The following is a 17,484-nucleotide window of genomic DNA, read 5'->3' on the forward strand; positions in this document are numbered from 1 at the left end:
GAGGAGCCTGATGTGGGGCTCGATCCCATAACGCTGGGATCACGCCCTGAGCCGAAGGCAGACGCTTAACCGCTGTGCCACCCAGGCGACCCTGATCACCTATTTTCTAATGACTAGAATCAACAGAAAACATTTAAAGGTGATCAATCAAATAATAGAAGTATAAGAATATTTAGAAGTATAAGGTAAGACTTTTTTTATATATATATTATGTTAGTCACCATACAGTACATCCCCGGATTCCGATGCAAAGTTCGGTGCTTCATTAGTTGCGTATAACACCCAGTGCACCATGCAATACNTCCTAGTTCTTATGTTCCATAGATGAGAGAAATCATATGATAATTGTCTTTCTCTGCTTGACTTATTTCACTTAGCATTATCTCCTCCAGTGCCGTCCATGTTGCAGCAAATGTTGAGAATTCGTTCTTTCTGATAGCTGAGTAATATTCCATTGTATATATGGACCACAGCTTCTTAATCCAGTCATCTGTTGAAGGGCATCTCGGCTCCTTCCATGATTTGGCTATTGTGGACAATGCAGCTATGAACATTGGGGTGCATATGGCCCTTCTCTTTACTACGTCTGTATCTTTGGGGTAAACACCCAGTAGTGCAATGGCTGGGTCATAGGGTAGTTCAATTTTTAACTTTTTAAGGGACCTCCACACTGTTTTCCAGAGTGGCTGTACCAACTTGCATTCCCACCAACAATGTAGGAGGGATCCCCTTTCTCCACATCCTCTCCAACAATTGTTGTTTCTTGCCTTGTCTATCTTTGCCATTCTAACTGGCGTAAGGTGGTATCTCAGTGTGGTTTTGATTTGAATTTCCCTGATGGCTAATGATTTTGAACATTTTTTCATGTGTCTGTTCCATTTGTATGTCTTCATTGGAAAAGTGTCTGTTCATATCTTCTGCTCATTTTTTGATTTGTTTATTTGTTTCTCATGTATTGAGTTTGTATATATAGAAGTATAAGGTAAAACTTAAAAGATCATTTTTATTGGCAAATATCAAGTAGTTGGAGACAAAAGAAATAGAATCAGGGAAGAAAAAGAAAGCATTTTTATCATTTTTTTTTAGAGTATCAATAGATACTCTATGAAGAAAAGACAGCTAAGAGTACTGTGTAAAGTTAAAACTATTAGGGTAACAACAAACCTTCCTAAGTATCAGAAGAACCATACACAAAAAAGAGAAAATGTAAAAAATGAATAAAAGCCACGAAAACAACAAACAGAACAGAAAATAATATGATGCTTCAGATCATATATACTTATCATCATAATAAATTTTCCTAAGTTACCTGTTTAAAAGAATAATATTTACAAATTTGCTCACAAAGCAAAAACAAAATCTAATTCATTACTTTACATAAGGCACACCTAAAAGCTGTTTAGAAATGTTAAAAATAAAAAATGGGCAAATGTGCAGTAGGAAAATGACAAAAAAAGATAAGATGTTCTTATTGTCAAATAAAGAGAAATTTAGCATTAAATAGGACAAAGAAGTACATATTATAATACAAAGACGTGATTCAAATGAGCACACAACAGTGAGAAATATATAATACATAAAAGAGAAATATAATTCATACAGCATAAATTACAGGGGCTACAAATTGAAAAAGAAACACATTGTATTTGCTGAATTTAATTCACCTTTCTCAATGCATAACAGATCAAAGATATAGAAAATGTATATAACATAATTAATGTTATATGCCTGATTATATCACATTTTGAAAGTAGGACATATATTTTCTTTGCATGTGACCAAAGAATATTTTTAAGTGGTATGATTTTAGCTACAAAGAAAATTTTAATTAATACCAAAAAAATAGACAGCTACATAAACTTCAGATATTTTCTTTGATCACAAATCAATAAAGTTATGATTATTGAAAAAAATCAGAAATTACAAGGTTCATCCACTGGAATCTTTTTAAAAAACCCTATTTTGAATAATTCTTGGGTGCCTGGGTGGCTTAGCCGGTTAAGCGTCTGCCTGCAGTTCAAATCATGATTCCAGGGTCCTAGGATCGAGCCCCACGTTGGGCTTCCTACTCAGCAGGGAGGCTGCTTCTCTCTCTCTCTCCCTCTGCCTCTCTCTGTCTCAAATAAATACATAAAATCTTGAAAAAAAAAAGTAATTCCTGGGTCAAAAAGAAAACAGAAAATAACAGTGCAGAATTTCCAGAAACATTTATAATAAAATTACTAAATATTAGATCTAGAAAATAAAGATACAGCAGAGAGGAAAACTCTGCTGCTGCCCTTGCTTGTGCGCTCGCTCTCTCTCTCTCCGTCAAATAAATACATACATGCATACATAAATACATAAATACAATAAAATAAAATCTTTAAAAATAAAATAAAATTAGAAAAAGAAAAAGAAAATCTCTAGAACAACACCAAAAGTCATAGGCAAGACTGAAGAACTAGAAAGGTAAACCATGTTCTTGGATGAAAGACTCCATATCACAAAGATTAACAATTCTATGTTCATTACAAATTTAACACAATTTCAATAAAAACTGGTAGTTGCACATTTTTTTGGAAGACTATAATTTCATCCTAAAGTTAATGGAACAAATAAAAGACAATGACAAGGACAGCTTTGCAAAGGAAGAACAGCAAGAGGCAACCCACCCAGTAGTACTTGATAGCAGTCTTATTTCAGTTAATGGCACCACCTCCCGCCCAGCTATACAGAGCAGAAGTCTATGAGTCTCCCTGTGCTTCCTCTTTCTTTCACTTGCTATACTCCGTCAATAAATGTAGAGTATATTTTAGAACCACCCCAAGGCAAAACTATGAAACATCCTCCCATCTGTACCTTAGTACATTCCCCCCATATGCCGGAAGGTCCCCTTAGACATTGGCGACCCATGCAGTGTGTTCTCTTGCATGACAGCCTATCAACGCCCACAAAAACCAAGACCAAACAAAAACCTCCCACTTCATCAATACTGATGATTTCAGCATGGAACTGAGAGATACATAATCCTCTGCAGAGCTGTATATACATATAACAACCTGTAAAGTTTTGAGCAAAAGAAAAAAATATTAAGATGAATTTCAATAAGCATAGAAAGCTCTTCAGGCAACTCCACCCTCCCTGCAATATCGAGTTAACTTGTTATTACTCCTGAGTGAGTCTGACTAGCAAAATCCATGGGAAGTATCAAAGTCATATTTAGACATTGATGGATGAGTTTCTGATTATAACGATATCAACCCATGGAGAGGCTTTCAGCCTACTATCCAGGCGACCAGAAGATGAGAGCAAAAGTGGGGTACATCGAGGGAGTTAAAGGCAAATGTGTTAAAATCACGCCTCGGTCTCTTCTGCCTTTGCCCCTTGCTGATGTGCTCCTGTTCCTGCTGCGGCCAGCCAGCTATCCTGCAAATCTGCTTAGTTAACCTGGGAAGATTCTTGTCATTCCTGTTTTCAGGTCTAGTGCCCTCTTAGTCTTCTCCAGCGAGTCCTCTGGCTTGCTGCACCTGATCCTTCCTAACTCCTCAACTCTTCCCGGGGGGTTACCAGTACTAACAAGTCACAGCAGCTACTCGGCAGAATGATGCATATCTCTGACCCTCAGATGACTTTTTCCCACACTCAGTTTTATCCTCTTATTGTGCATATGATATCAGCCTGGGCGAGGGCCTAATTTTTCTAACTATCACACAGACCCAGATAAAAGCTTTTATAAGCAGAGTCTTAGGCAACTTCATGGTGCCCAGCGCTTTACATCATGTTTGTAAGATAGAGCAAGAATAAAAAACTTAGAACCTATCTCCTGGAATCTGAGAGTTCTGTTAGAACTTAATAATTAACTGCTGGGCAAGATATGCTTCTTGCTGTATAAAAGTCCACAGTCAATCAAGAACTGTCTACTGGGAGCTGTCTGAGCAGTTTTCTAGGCTATTATTACACTGTAATTTATGCAAAATTGCAGATTGTAGCAAAGAGTTTTGGCAACTAACACAGAGTGCCAATTTGAGGAAGAAAATATTTGCTACTTAAAAAGATGCTAGAACAAACAGCACAATATGCTTCATTTTAGAGCAGCATTTTTTTGGTTTAAATGACTTAAAATGAGGAGTTTATTTCTGTTGGACGTTTCTAGGTCATTCCCTGGCTTCATTTATTCAATAATCAAGAAATAATCCCAGACCCATGCTAAGCAATGGACACACACAATTCCACACTCCCACATGAGAAACAGATATGTAAATCAGTATGAGAATACAGTCTGGTAAGTTCCACGTTAAAAAGGGCTATAAGTTACAGTGTCGGCACAGAGTGCCACTATCTCCTCTAGCTGAGAACAGCACAGGGGCAGTTAAAGGTCTTACAAAAGACAGATTATTCATGTGAGTAGAATGTATTTTGCTTCTGCTTTAATCCCCCATGCTTTCAACATCCTTGCCCATTGAAAAATTATTTTCCATAAAAACGTGAGAAGGGCATGTTATTTAGCCCAAACAGTTGGAAACTTCTTCCTCACAAGAGCCGAAGTCTACCTTTTTGCAACTTTTACCATAATTCTAGATCTGTCTTCAACAGCAACACAGAACAAGGCCCAACTTCCTTTTCCATGAGGCAAATCTTCAAATACCAGCTTGAACCTCCCTTGGTGGATGAAGCAAAATTGCAAATCCAATAGGAGCTAGAATCTCACATGTAGGCTTTTGCTTTGTCAATTTCTCTGGATAAGAGTAAACGGAGTCATTCTCGACACATGAACTCATACCATGGTCTGGTTAAAAGGAGGGGCGCCTGGGTGGCTCAGTCAGTTGAGCCTCCAACTCTTGTTTTCAGCTCAGGTCATGATCTCAGGGTTGTGAGACTGAGTCCCGAGTCTTAAGATTCTCACTCTCCCTCTTCTTCTGTCCCTCCTCACTGCCTCTCCCTCTCAAAAAGTAAAAATAAAAATAAAAATAAAAATAAAAATAAAAATAAATAAAGGCAAAACACTGAAAATTGCAGGCAGGAAAACTCAGTATTCATCACCAGAACAGCATCCAAAGGAGAAAAGCAGCCTGAATTCTGGTTTTGGACAAATGCCTTCAGAGATCTAAAGATTTTGGAGTGGAATATGTGCTTCTTACTCTCTTTGTACGCTGTGATTGCATCTTGTAGCATAAAACAAACGAAAACCTCTCTACAAAGAAATTCTCTGTAGCCGCTAACTGGACAGAGCCTAAACATGCGTGATTAAGACGACCCTTGTGTAAGAACTCTATGCGTCTAACATTGTTCTAGCACCTTACACATATTATCAGACGTTTTCCTATCACACAATCTTCACAAGACACTGTGAGAGCATTTTTTATAAGGTAGAAACTAATGTTTTTTGTATTTTTACAAATGAGGAACCTGAGGAGACGCAAGAAGTCCAGTAATTTGTCCCGGGTCATACAAACCACATTAAGAGCCAGAATTCAAACGAATTCAGCCTGGCTCTAGGGCCCAAGCTCCTAATCGCGGCTCTCCGCAGCCTCCGTGCACACCGGGCAGACAAGCAGCGCTGCACCGGGTTCACAGTTAGAAAACCAGAGCTGGCAACCACGACATCCACACGTCAGCTGGCAGAATAGCATTTCTGGACAACTGTCCCGCCTCTTTTAGGAAGCCAGTGAGGGATCGTGGATGACACTTCTTTCTCCTTCCGGATAAATTCTGCCTTCAGACCCCACCTGGCATGCACCAGTTGTACTGATAAGAGGCCAGCTAATGACAGAAAACAAATGTGCCTCTAATACAGAAAGGTTTTAGCTTTATTTTTTACCACTTGTAAAATGATCAAGAGGCCATTTCCCAGATCTTGAAATAGTACTGAATTCTCCTGACTCCTGAATTCCATTTACTGTAAAGTTTCTATTTCTATTTTTTTTTATTCTTTTTTTTTAAGATTTTATTTATTTATTTGAGAGCACAAGCAGGGGGAGTGGCAGAGGGAGAAGGAGAAGCAGACTCCCTACTGAGCAGGAAGCCCGATGCGGGACTCGATCACAGGACACTGGTAACATGATCTAAGCCAAAGACAGATGCTTAACCGACTGAGCCACCCAGATGCCCCTATAAGTTTCCTATTTCAACTTCAGCTGCTTTTTCTGGATTAAGTCGCTTAAATAATTTTAGAGGTAGTTATAGAGCACCCAGAGCTAATAAGCCTTCTTTTCATGCTTAAAATGGCCCAGGCTTTAAATGTCCTTGTCCCTGGTCAAGACCTGGCTGGTCTGATTTTCTGTGGATCAGTCCTTCAGTTATCTTCCAAACCCTTGGGCCACCAGGCGGATGAGAATTAAGGAATGTGGTTTCACTTTTAACCAGTCAAATCCCATTTCAAGCCCACTCCTTTTAAACAACTATCTCAAAGTACCTTTGAGACAAGGAGTATTAGGGAGGACTGAGTCCACCACCAGTGTCTCTAGATATTTAAAAAATCTGCCCCTTTATTTGGCCAAAATTATTGAAGTCACAGATTCATTTATTCAACAAAGAGAATATACAAGTGAAAAAATACACATACAATAAAATTCTACATAGTAATAAATGCTATGAAGAAAGGAACGCAGAGTAAGTGAATACAGAATAATAGCACGGCTGCTATTTTGATAAGGTGGCGAGGGACAGCCTGAGGAGGTAATATTCGGAGAGAAACCCAAAGGAAATTAGAAAAATAATTAATGTAAATAACTTCAAAAAAGAGCATTCCAGTAATAAGGAAAACAAAGTCAAAGACCCTGACACACGAGCATGTATGACGTGTGTTCTAGGGAAGCAAAGGGCAGCTGTGGCTGGAAGGCAGTGATGGAGGGTGAGAATGGTAAGAAGTGGGTAAAAAGATACAGCCCAGGCCAGCTCCTGTAAGGTTTTACATACCACGTGAAGGAATCTGGATTTTATTCTGATGTAATGTTGTTCTGAGTGTTATGGGAAGCCATGGGTGATTGAGACCCACCGTGGGGAACATATGTGAGAGGGGAAAAGGGTGGATGCAGAGAAACTAGTTTGTAAATTTCACAGTACTCCAAGCGAAAGACAATGGCTGTCTCGACCAGGATCTTTTTGGTGGAGGTGATCATGGGTATATTTTAAATAGACTGTTAATGGGTAAGACATGAGGTGTGAGAAAGAGAGGTCAAGGGTGGCGTAAGCAACTGAGCAAGGGTGAAGACAGTGCTACTTCCTAGGACAAGACAGACTATGGGGAATAAACTAAGATTGAAGGTTTGAGTAAAGTAAGTTTGAGGTGGCTATTGGCTGTCCAAATGGACACGTCAAGTGGACAGTGGTCACATGGGTCTTGACACATAGGAAATACTGAGGGTATTTAAGGCTATGGGACTAGAAAAGATGACCTAGGAATGGCTCTGGAATAAGAAGTGAAACCCTGGGCTTATTCCAATGTTTTGAGCAGTTGTCCTCAACCTTGACCACATTAGAATCTTCTATGGCGCGTTCTAAAAAATACTGATACTCAGGTCCAACTTGAAAGATTCTGATTCAATTGTTCCACGTTGGGGTCAGTAAGCCATATTTTTAAAAGCCCCTCAATGATTTTAGTGGGGAACTAAGGTTGAGAACCACTGGTTTAGAAGCTGGGAAGAAGAGAATGACCCAGAAACAGAGAACGAGAAGAAACATCTAGTGAAATAAAAGAAATGCATGCCAGTGGTAGCTTTAATCTGTAACAGAAATATCCCTATACGATGTGGCCATTTCATTACATTAAAAAGCAAGTTATGAATATTACTCAGTTCATTACATAGTTTCCTCCTTATAAGAACCCTCAGGAGAAATCATTTTTCAGTCTTAACACCAAAAAATGTTTTATTTATCCTGAGCATGTATTTATTTTTTAATCCTAAAGACACCTTATTGGGTAACCGATCATTTTTTTCCTACTCAAGAGCTCTCAAGATGAAATTAGTGACCCAGTCATAAAGTATAGCTTGGACTCAAACAAATTCACCAAACATATATTTAGCCCTCGTATATGAGAAGCAATCTGCTTGGCAGTGGTAATATATCCAGGAAGATTTAATGATATGCCTATTTGTAATAGCCTTATTCTTGGCTCTGTTTTAGTTCTAGGCCTTGCTTCTCCCTTTTAACTATTTCACATTGGCATTGTGTTTCATATACTGCTGTGGCCCACCTTAAATACTTTTTAGAATAAGTATACTTATGTAATAGCTAACATGTACTCAACACTCACCACGTGTGACTACGAAATCCTTTACAGGTATCACTTAATTCCCCCAACAACCGCGCACACCCTGATCTCACAGGGACGTGCAGGAACAGAATGTGTGTTCAGGCAATAGGACCAAAGAGTCTATGCTCATTAACACTAGGTTCTCCTGCTCCAGGAGTCAATCTTCGCCATTCAAGACTGTAGCTATGGTGTGAACAATATGGCAGTCATAAATAAGATTTTGGCTTTGAAACCTTATATTTCTAGGACTATTTTCCTATAAATAGGAATGAAATGTTTTGAGTCATCGACATGAATCAATTCCCCAGGTGACCAAATTCCCCATAGTACCAAATTGCCAAGTCAGGATTGGTAGAATTTCTGATTGTGAAACAGATTTTAAACAATAAAAAGCTAACTAAAGCAATCAGACCCTTCCAAATCTTAGCCAAAATGAACTAGCCAGCTTAGCCACGGGACAAGGGGTGCTGACATAAGCCAAAGTATTGTTTCTTCCTTTCTAGTTGCTTTGGCTAGAAGGGGTGTGTGTGTGCTGGTGGGAGGGGTCTGTTTGTTACAGCTTTATATAATTTTTGCATTTATTTTCTACTCTCCAAGATTAACAGATGAAAATAAACTCAAGGACCTTTCTACAATGTCTGATTCTGCAAACATGCTTAAAAGATCATACACGAATACTAAATAAGTATACCCAAGGTTTCTGCCTGCATTTGAGAGCGAAATTTGCAGACATCTCGAAGAACACTGTGCTGCTTACTCCCCTTCTATTCATCCTCTCTGTGGAAAAAAGCTAGACCTCTGGGGGTATGCTAGTACAAACGTAGCATATATCCAGATGCAAATACAGCAAATACAAATACAAATATATGTATTTTGTTAGGGAAAAAACCAAAGCACCAAAACCAACTTCTGGAGTAAAATACTAAATATGACCCTCTCAGAGTTTCACAGTGCTTACCATGTTAAAGGCTATACTATATTACTATATTAAAGTCTCCGAGAAATATCACAGGCAAATTATAGTTTGATTTTATTTAATCCAGATTTCCCAAACTTATTTGAACAACTCCTCTCCCTTTAAAAAAAAAAATCAAACCCTCTTGGTCTACAAGTAAAGTAAATTTACCCACTCATTTGTTGAACAAAGACTTCTGGACAGCAATTGTGTGAGGTGCTGGAGATAAACCGGGAAGATAAACAGATGTGGTCTTTGCTTTTGTGGGGTTAATAGTCCAGTGAGTCTGATAAATATTAATCAAATAATGACACTAAGAAATGCTAATCACAAACTGATAAATGATGTGAAGGAAAAGTTCTTCAGTGTGTCCATGGCAGTGTGTGTGAGGGTGGGACAGGCTATCAGAGAAGCCTGCTCGAGAAGTTATAGCTGAGCTGACATATAATAAATGAGTAAGAGGGAACACTCCTATCTGCGAGGCTGAAGGATGACAGATGAGGGGTTAAAACAGAACAATGAGGGAGGGGGCAAAGAGAAGCAGTGCTGGGAAGTCCTGAAAGTCTGCAGAAATACTCACAATGGGAAACAGAAAAAGACCTCAGAATAAGAAGAGCAACAAATTATAAGAAGAAAAAAAATAGCACTTCAGAGATACTTACTGATCAAACAGACAAGAGCCCACACTATTTAAGTACATTTGGTACGTTTATATAATAACACTCTTGGCACTGACTGTATTTATTTTTTTATGGATTTATTTATTTATTTTGCAGAGTGAGTGCATGGGAGGAGGGGTAAAGAGAGAGGAGAGAGAGGATCTTCATGCAGACTCCTCACTGAGCACGGAGCCTGAAGGGGCTCAGTCTCATGACCCTGAGATCATGACCTGAGCCAAAACCAAGAGTTGGACGCTCAACCAACTGACCCATCCAGGCGCTCCTGACTTTATTTATTTTTTTTTAAAGATTTTATTTATTTATTTGACAGAGATAGAGACAGCTAGCGAGAGAGGGAACACAAGCAGGGGGAGTGGGAGAGGAAGAAGCAGGCTCATAGCAGAGGAGCCTGATGTGGGGCTCAATCCCGTAACGTCGGGATCACGCCCTGAGCCGAAGGCAGACGCTTAACCGCTGTGCCACCCAGGCGCCCCATATTTTTTTTTAAATCACTAAATCATCATTTACATTTATGGTATGAACTATTTATTTTGTAGAGAGTGAAATCTTTTCTTCCAGGTTTTAGGAATTTTTAATAATTTCAGACAAGATCTGAATGGTGCGTTCAGGGTGGTATAGCTGTAGACAGAATTTTTCATCATTTCCAGTAGAAGACAGTTTTGTTTTTGCCTATTAGGTAGGATTTTTTGGTCTGAAGTGAAGAATAGTAACAGAAGGTAGACAATAGGAGGGTATAACATTCATATATAACTGTTATTAGAAACTATTCCTTCCTATAGCTAAACTCTATCATAGAAAGCTCTACCTCTCTTTTGCAGCACTTTGCACGATTATGGTGATTAATCATGCATACCTCACTGTTTAATGGCTGTCTTTTCTACTCGACTGTAAGGAGGACAGAGCAATAGCTGATTTTTTTCACCATTGTATTCCCCACCTTAGTGACAAAGAAATCAGCCCCTCTGTAAGAAGACAGCAATATCTATCAGCAGCTTGAGGGGGAAAAAAGTTAGTCTAAAGAAAAGGATAAATCCTAAGAATTTTACTGGAAAAACACTGTGACCTCTTTCAATTAATGCTCCCAGTAGTACCCTCCCTCTGTTCCCAGTGTCCTGGGATCTACTCTCTCCTTCAGTCATGAGCCACTCTCCTCCCCTGTGATCTGATTATTGGGGGGAGGGGAGTCTTAAATTATACTTTTATATAAATGCCTGTAATATTAAAATATGAAGGAATTAGAGTGTGATAAGCACCTAGCTACTTCTCTCTCTCTCTCTTCCCCTTCTTAATAGACACAGATTTTTTTTCCATAAATGACAATGTTTTATTTTAAATTCCTAGCCTGTAGTCTCATCTTCTACAATACTAGCGCAGTACTTGGCACATAGGAGACACTAAATGAACTTTTACTGATGGACTGGCTGGTTGCATGACTACGTGCCCAGTCCTGTGATAATTTCGGAGATACGAAAAGCCAGACACATATCTGTCATTGAGAAGTTCACGTTCGCTGTGTGTGTAGGGAAGAAGAGGTAGATGATCAACATGCGAGAGGGTTAGTATTGCAATCTCAGCATATACAACATGTGTAAAGTCAGAAGACTTGGGCTGCATCTGGAAAGATGGGTGGGAGGTGGGGGGAAGAGCAGGTGAGAGGTGGGAAGCCGAGGCAACAGGGTGTACGAGGGCAAGGAGGCGTGGAAGAGATGGCATGTTTGAAGACCAGTACGGGAGTCTACGGAGCTCCGGCATCAGGTCCCAGGAGGAAAGCGACAGGAGGAGTGCCTTTGAAAGGCAGTGTGGAGCAGCCCACAATAACCTTACGAGTGGTACCTCCGACACGCAGGCTTACAGACACTAGAAAAGGAATGCTTTGTGCTGGTAATTAAACAAATGCCTCGTACGCTGAGGTCATGGGGAAAGAGAAAGATTTGGACATCACATTGAATTTTAAATAGCGTTTAATGTCAGTTGCAAGAGTGTAATAGTCCCAGCTGTCTGAAGTAAGAATACATGCTATTTTCCAAGTACAGCGCTTTCCAGATAAGAGCTGGCTGAATTTAGGAGATATTAAAAATTAAGCAGTATTCAGGGTGCCCAGGTGGCTCAGTCAGTTAAGTGTCTGACTACAGCTCAGGTCATGATCCTGGGGTCCTGGGATCGAGCCCTGCGTCACAGGCTCCCTGCTCAGTGGGGAGTCTACTTCTCCCTCTCCCTCTGCCCTTCCCTCCCACTCATGCTCTCAATCAAAAAAATAAAATCTTAAAAAAAAAGTAAGCAGTACTCTTATTATTCAGCTTAGAAAAAGAGACTAGAACAATCATTTTATTTCCTATTGCTTCCACTATGCAAACTCAGTGCTGGAAGTCAGTAAAATCTAACCGACACAGAGGCATCCCAAGATACAACATCTCCAATCTCTTACCATGGGTCCTTCTAACTTAGGGATAGTGGGATGGGAGGAACAGAGACGAAATGCCTGCCATCCTCCCCGCCCCAGTTTGACAATGGTTCATTCCATGGAGGTAGCAAACGTCCCACTCCACTCTGCTGCCAGCAAGACTAAGTCTCAGTCCTGTGGCGTGAGCCTCTGCATGACTCCTGCGTTCCTAGGCGTTCCTATTTGGCTCCTCTCTTTGAAACCCGAGAGTGCCTGGCCCAACCCAGCACTGGGCTGAGCTTAATCCCACATACCACTCAGATCACGTTGCACTGCCTGTGTTACCTCCTGACAGCACCTCCCGTAGGTGAGAGAGAATGCTCCCAGTCTGGCAAAGGTGTTCGTTTTCACACCTGGAGCCAATGTTCGCAAAGGAGGCATTCTCTTGGCAAAATGTCTTATGGTTTTCCATTTAGATAGGATGCCCCTTGAATAAAAATTACCTGACTTACAGAAAGGTGCAGCAGAAGGGCAGCTTGAATTCAAAAGCCAAACGCCAATGCAGAAGCAGTGTTTGGAGAAAACAGTGTCCAAAGATGAACTCAGCAGATGCGGACTGTTATCTTCCAGAAACAGAGGACTAAGTCTTTTCTACCACTGTTCCCCACAGCGTTTCACAGAGAGTTAAGTACTGAATGCATATTGTCCGAGTGAAATCAAGAAGATCCCTGAGCCCATAGAACTCTAAGCACAATCCGCTTGTTGCTGTCCTATTCAAAATGCTATTTGAAAAAGTACTTGCATCAGGGCGCCTGGTGGCTCAGGTGGTTGAGCGTCCAACTCTTGATTTCGGCTCAGGTCATGATCTCAGGGACATGAGATCAAGCCCCACGTTGGGCTCTGTATTCAGTGGGGAGTCTGCCTGGGATTCTCTCTCTCCTTCTCCCTCTGCCCCTCCCCCCTGCCCCCCACTAAGGCACACATGCACACACTCTCTCTCTCTCTCAAATAAATAAATAAATCTTTAAAAAAGAAAAAGCCCCTGCATCATTGCAGGAACTGCAATGATACCACAACCTTCCAGCTATAGGAGAAGCATGTAACTCCATCTCTTGGCCATTTGGGGGGAATCTGTTTAGATGCGATGTCCTATGTAAGAATATAAAATATGCAGAAAGACACTCTAAAAAAACTTGAAATAAAATCAGGTTCTGTATTCTTTTGGTGACAATTAATAATCTTAACACCTGGTCATTATGGCACTTCGTTATCTTGAAGAAACTTCTGTTTTAGAGAAACTGAAGAACTTCTTTCTTGCTTCCTCACGGTAAAGCTAAAAATAAACACATTGGGCTGAGACTAATGGTATTTGGTTTCCATTCTGAAAAAAGGTGAAACTGGGTAGGTTACCACATACAAAGAAGTTAAAAGAATACACAGTGTCCTCTTGGTGGTCACAATGGCACTCAAACATCCTTATAAGCAGTGGAGCTCAAGAGAAGAGATCCTGCATTGTCAGTATCTTTACATCCCCTCAATTAACAACAGGCTTCCCAAAGCAAATGCAATGTTTGCTTAGAGATGCCAACTTTTATTTTGTGCCATTGAATATTTATAATTTAAAACACCCATACTTGTATATCATGTGCCTCTGTATCCACGCCCCCCCTTTACCACCAAGACTGTAAGCTCTTGAAAGACAGGAACCATCTCACACCTACTCTCTATAAACTACAGAGTGCCTCAAATGCCATGTCCTCAACAAAGCCCATGATGACGTGTCCTCAGCAGAAGGCAATCTCCCTGCAGCACCCGTCGAGCATCAGCACTACCCTTTGCCTCAAGATTCTAGCACATTCTCAGTCCTTTAAATATTTCAAGCCCTTGAGGAACTAAAAGAAGGTCTTTCTCACCAAACAACTAGGATTTATGTCCTAAATAATCAGGACTAAAAGCTAGCCAAGAGTAGACAAATATTAATCAAGCTAAATTACAGTATGGCCATTTTCTTCTAGTACAATTATCTTTGGCTTTAAGACACAAATGAATCATTAGGGTTCTGAATCTCTTCTGGCAAAGAAATACAGTGTGAGCTGAATGCTCAACACTGTGAGTGTCATCAGAACAGTTCTATAGAGATGAATTTGCCGAGTTAATCCCCCTTCATTATCTCCATTAGCTAACAATGCCCATGGAGTCACTGCACATAATTACTGCTGTAACAGACAGGGACGTTTGAAATATTAACTTTCCCACAGACTCCAAATCTTCAGTAAGCAGCTCTCAACAATTCATTATATTAATCATATATGTCACCACATTCTCATTAAATATGCATGAGATTAAACACCACTCATGTTGCAAACGGCCCAACATCATTTTTAATATAATTTATTACCTTTTGGATACTGTAATTATAACGGCACCTAGGTGCTGCTATAATAAATGGAAATTTAACTATCTGGCCTATAAGTAACCAGTATTATAACTAATTCCACTTTTATTCAATTTTTAACATGAATTTGTGAGAATATTTTGTAATACAAAGTATAAAATATTTATAAAGTTGATATGTAACGTCTAATTTAAAATTGCATAAAGAAGGGACAAATTGATTTTCTTAGACTTAGGTATTTTAGACAATCAAGAAATTAGCATATGATACATTGTATATATCTATAAGAAAAAGTACAATGGAAAGTGTGATTTGGAATATTATAATGTCATATTTCTAAATCAAATACTTTATAGACTTCATAAATTCTATGTTTATGCAAATTATTGCAACAAAGATTAGATTTAATCTAAAAACAGCAAACATAAAACCCACCAGAAAAAGACAATAAAATTTCAAATGAAGGTGAAGAATACATCATCAGCCTTGGATCATGTTATTCTACACCTTACGGTTAATATAGCCCCAGATTATTAAGTTAACCATATAATGGGAATAATAATAATAGCCACAGTTTACACTTACCAAGTGCTTACTTAACTTATTATGTCGGGCACTAGAATTAGAGTTCTACGTTCATATCTCATCTAATTTCCACAATAACCCAGTGAAGGAGATATTAATATTATTTGTACTCTATGAATATGGGAAGTGGAGACTTGCATGGCATAAATGTCTCGACCAAGGACACAGGGCATGACAGGAGGGGGTCTGACCCCAAGTCTATCCTCCTAAACACAGTTAGCACCCAGCTGCCAGCTCTGGTTTCACCATTTCCTTGTGTGGCCTTGGGTAAGTCACCTGAACCCTCTAAAGCTCATTTTTTTTAGCTGCAAAATGCAAATAATATTTATATGCCAGAAGGGCTGAGAATGAAATAAGACGGTTTATGAGAAAGTACCATGCAAGTCGTGGAGCAACGTAATGCTGCTTGTTATGTTATCAATGAGACAAGAAAGTAAAATGTTGAAAGTGAAGAAAAAAACTGCGTGCTGACACCAAGTCAAAATTTTCCAACAAAAATGGGATACCTAGGTAAACGTTTCTGGTTGTTTTAACTTGCTTAACACAGAAACTACTGCATAAAGGCAAATATGAATCAATATATTATATCCTAGGAGACAGACAGATAAGCACTGGTAGATTAAGTTAGAAGTGAATAGTAACACTAGAACTGTACGACTAGCTGGCCTCAAAATGAAGGCTTTTTAAAGTTACCTGAGTCATCATCAGGCCCTAATTTACTATGATCCACACGTGCATTTTGATTAATGGCAATATTTAAATCCTTAGGCCCAGGAAGGAAAAGCAATATTCAAAAGTCTCATTCATCATTTTAGATAAGTGATATGTCATCACTGGGTTTCTTTTTCCATAGGGCCTTGTGGCTTAAGAAATTATTCCATGTGCCTTATGTCAACAAAGATCCTAAAAGAAATACTCAAAAATTTAAGATCAAGACACTGGAATTCACCAACGTTAATAATGATAAGACACCTATATATCTATACATCAGTGTGAGTGTGTGTGGGTGTGTGGGTATGTGTGTGCATGCGTGTGTGAGCATGCGGAAGTCTATCAACATGTGACTATTATGTATTTAGTGGCTTTCCACTTAATGTTTATATAGTCAATTATTTAAAGGAAGTGCATATGGCCAAAATAATAATAGTCATAGGGACAAAGGGGCCATATATTTTCAGCAATTCTTTTATTTACTTTCAAGGTGCTCATGTCATTAGATGAAGAAGAAGGGAAGTCTTTATTTGCATAAACCCACGAATATACCAAGTCGCATTTCCAAAAATCCTTACTTGATGATTTTAAGAATGAAGAAAATCATAAGAGCATATGGAATCTCCAAGGTCTGACCTACCTCCCGGCCGTTCGTGCTCTCCATCAGTGTGTAAAAGCATGGCAATGGGCATCCCTACATTCTTGGATCTTCCAGCTACAACCACATTTTTCCCAAATGTTTCAATTCCTTAAAACACAGAGTTTGATTTAAATGAAGAATCAACAAGAAGCAGATTAAACATTTGAACAGCCAACTAAAACATTCTTTAAAAACTTCTAATTAAATTTGAGTTATTGTGTGGCTTGTCTATAATGTACCCACATTCATTATTTATAAATATTCTTTTTATGCTTCTGGGCTTTGTCACTTCCTCTATAATTGTCCTCATTAAAAAAACTACATTTTCAAGTTGCCATTAAATTACTTTTAAACATGGAGATTCGCATGAAGAGTTAGATATGCAAAGACTTAAAATATATTAACTACTAATTATAAAGTAAGCAGAGTACAACAATGTCGAGCTTAGCTGGCAATCAAACTTTCAGCAAATCTAGAACAAAATGAAGTGAGAAAAAGTGTATTTTTTACAAAGCTCATGCCATTTACCCCATAGGAAAGAGGTGCTGAACTTTAGGGACTCAGAAAGGTATGAAAATAAAACTTGCAGCTATAACACACTCTACTTTGGGCACAGGTGCTTCATAAGTAAAATGAAGAAGTTAGAAGTAAGGTTTTACAAGCAGTAATGTCCTAAGAGGATGGTTTGAGGATCTGCTTTCTCTTGAAAATTTTCTCCTTCAGTCAGAAAACAGCAGATTTGAAAGGAGAAGATGCTCTCCGAAATGGAAGGGACAGTAAGGGAGGCAGGACAGTCACAAACATAAAGGCAGCACGGAATTGATTAAAGCAGAGGCAAACATCTCTCTATACAACCTCAAGGGTTGGAGAGAGTATTCCTCTATTTAGAGCACAGTTCAAAT

The 17,484-nt window shown here is 39.2% G+C and overlaps 1 protein-coding gene across 6 annotated transcripts in view; it reads right to left on the reverse strand.

Annotated features, from left to right (window-relative positions):
* The window catches only part of MTHFD2L (methylenetetrahydrofolate dehydrogenase (NADP+ dependent) 2 like), a 142,633-nt gene that overhangs the window by 76,804 nt on the left and 48,345 nt on the right, over nt 1–17,484 (reverse strand). For 5 of the 6 annotated variants that reach the window (XR_004628845.1, XM_034671688.1, XM_034671689.1 and 2 more), the window contains one exon: nt 16,583–16,690. The exons of the other annotated variant lie outside the window; for it this stretch is intronic. Coding sequence is in view for 4 of the 5 variants with exons in the window: in XM_034671688.1 (XP_034527579.1) it covers nt 16,583–16,690 (108 nt within the window). In the remaining variant the exon portion in view is untranslated. The remainder of the gene's footprint in view (nt 1–16,582; nt 16,691–17,484) is intronic. 6 annotated transcript variants of the gene reach the window in all.

The sequence above is a fragment of the Ailuropoda melanoleuca genome, chromosome 11 (genome assembly GCF_002007445.2).
Source record: "Ailuropoda melanoleuca isolate Jingjing chromosome 11, ASM200744v2, whole genome shotgun sequence".
NCBI classification, from domain to species: Eukaryota; Metazoa; Chordata; class Mammalia; order Carnivora; family Ursidae; genus Ailuropoda; species Ailuropoda melanoleuca.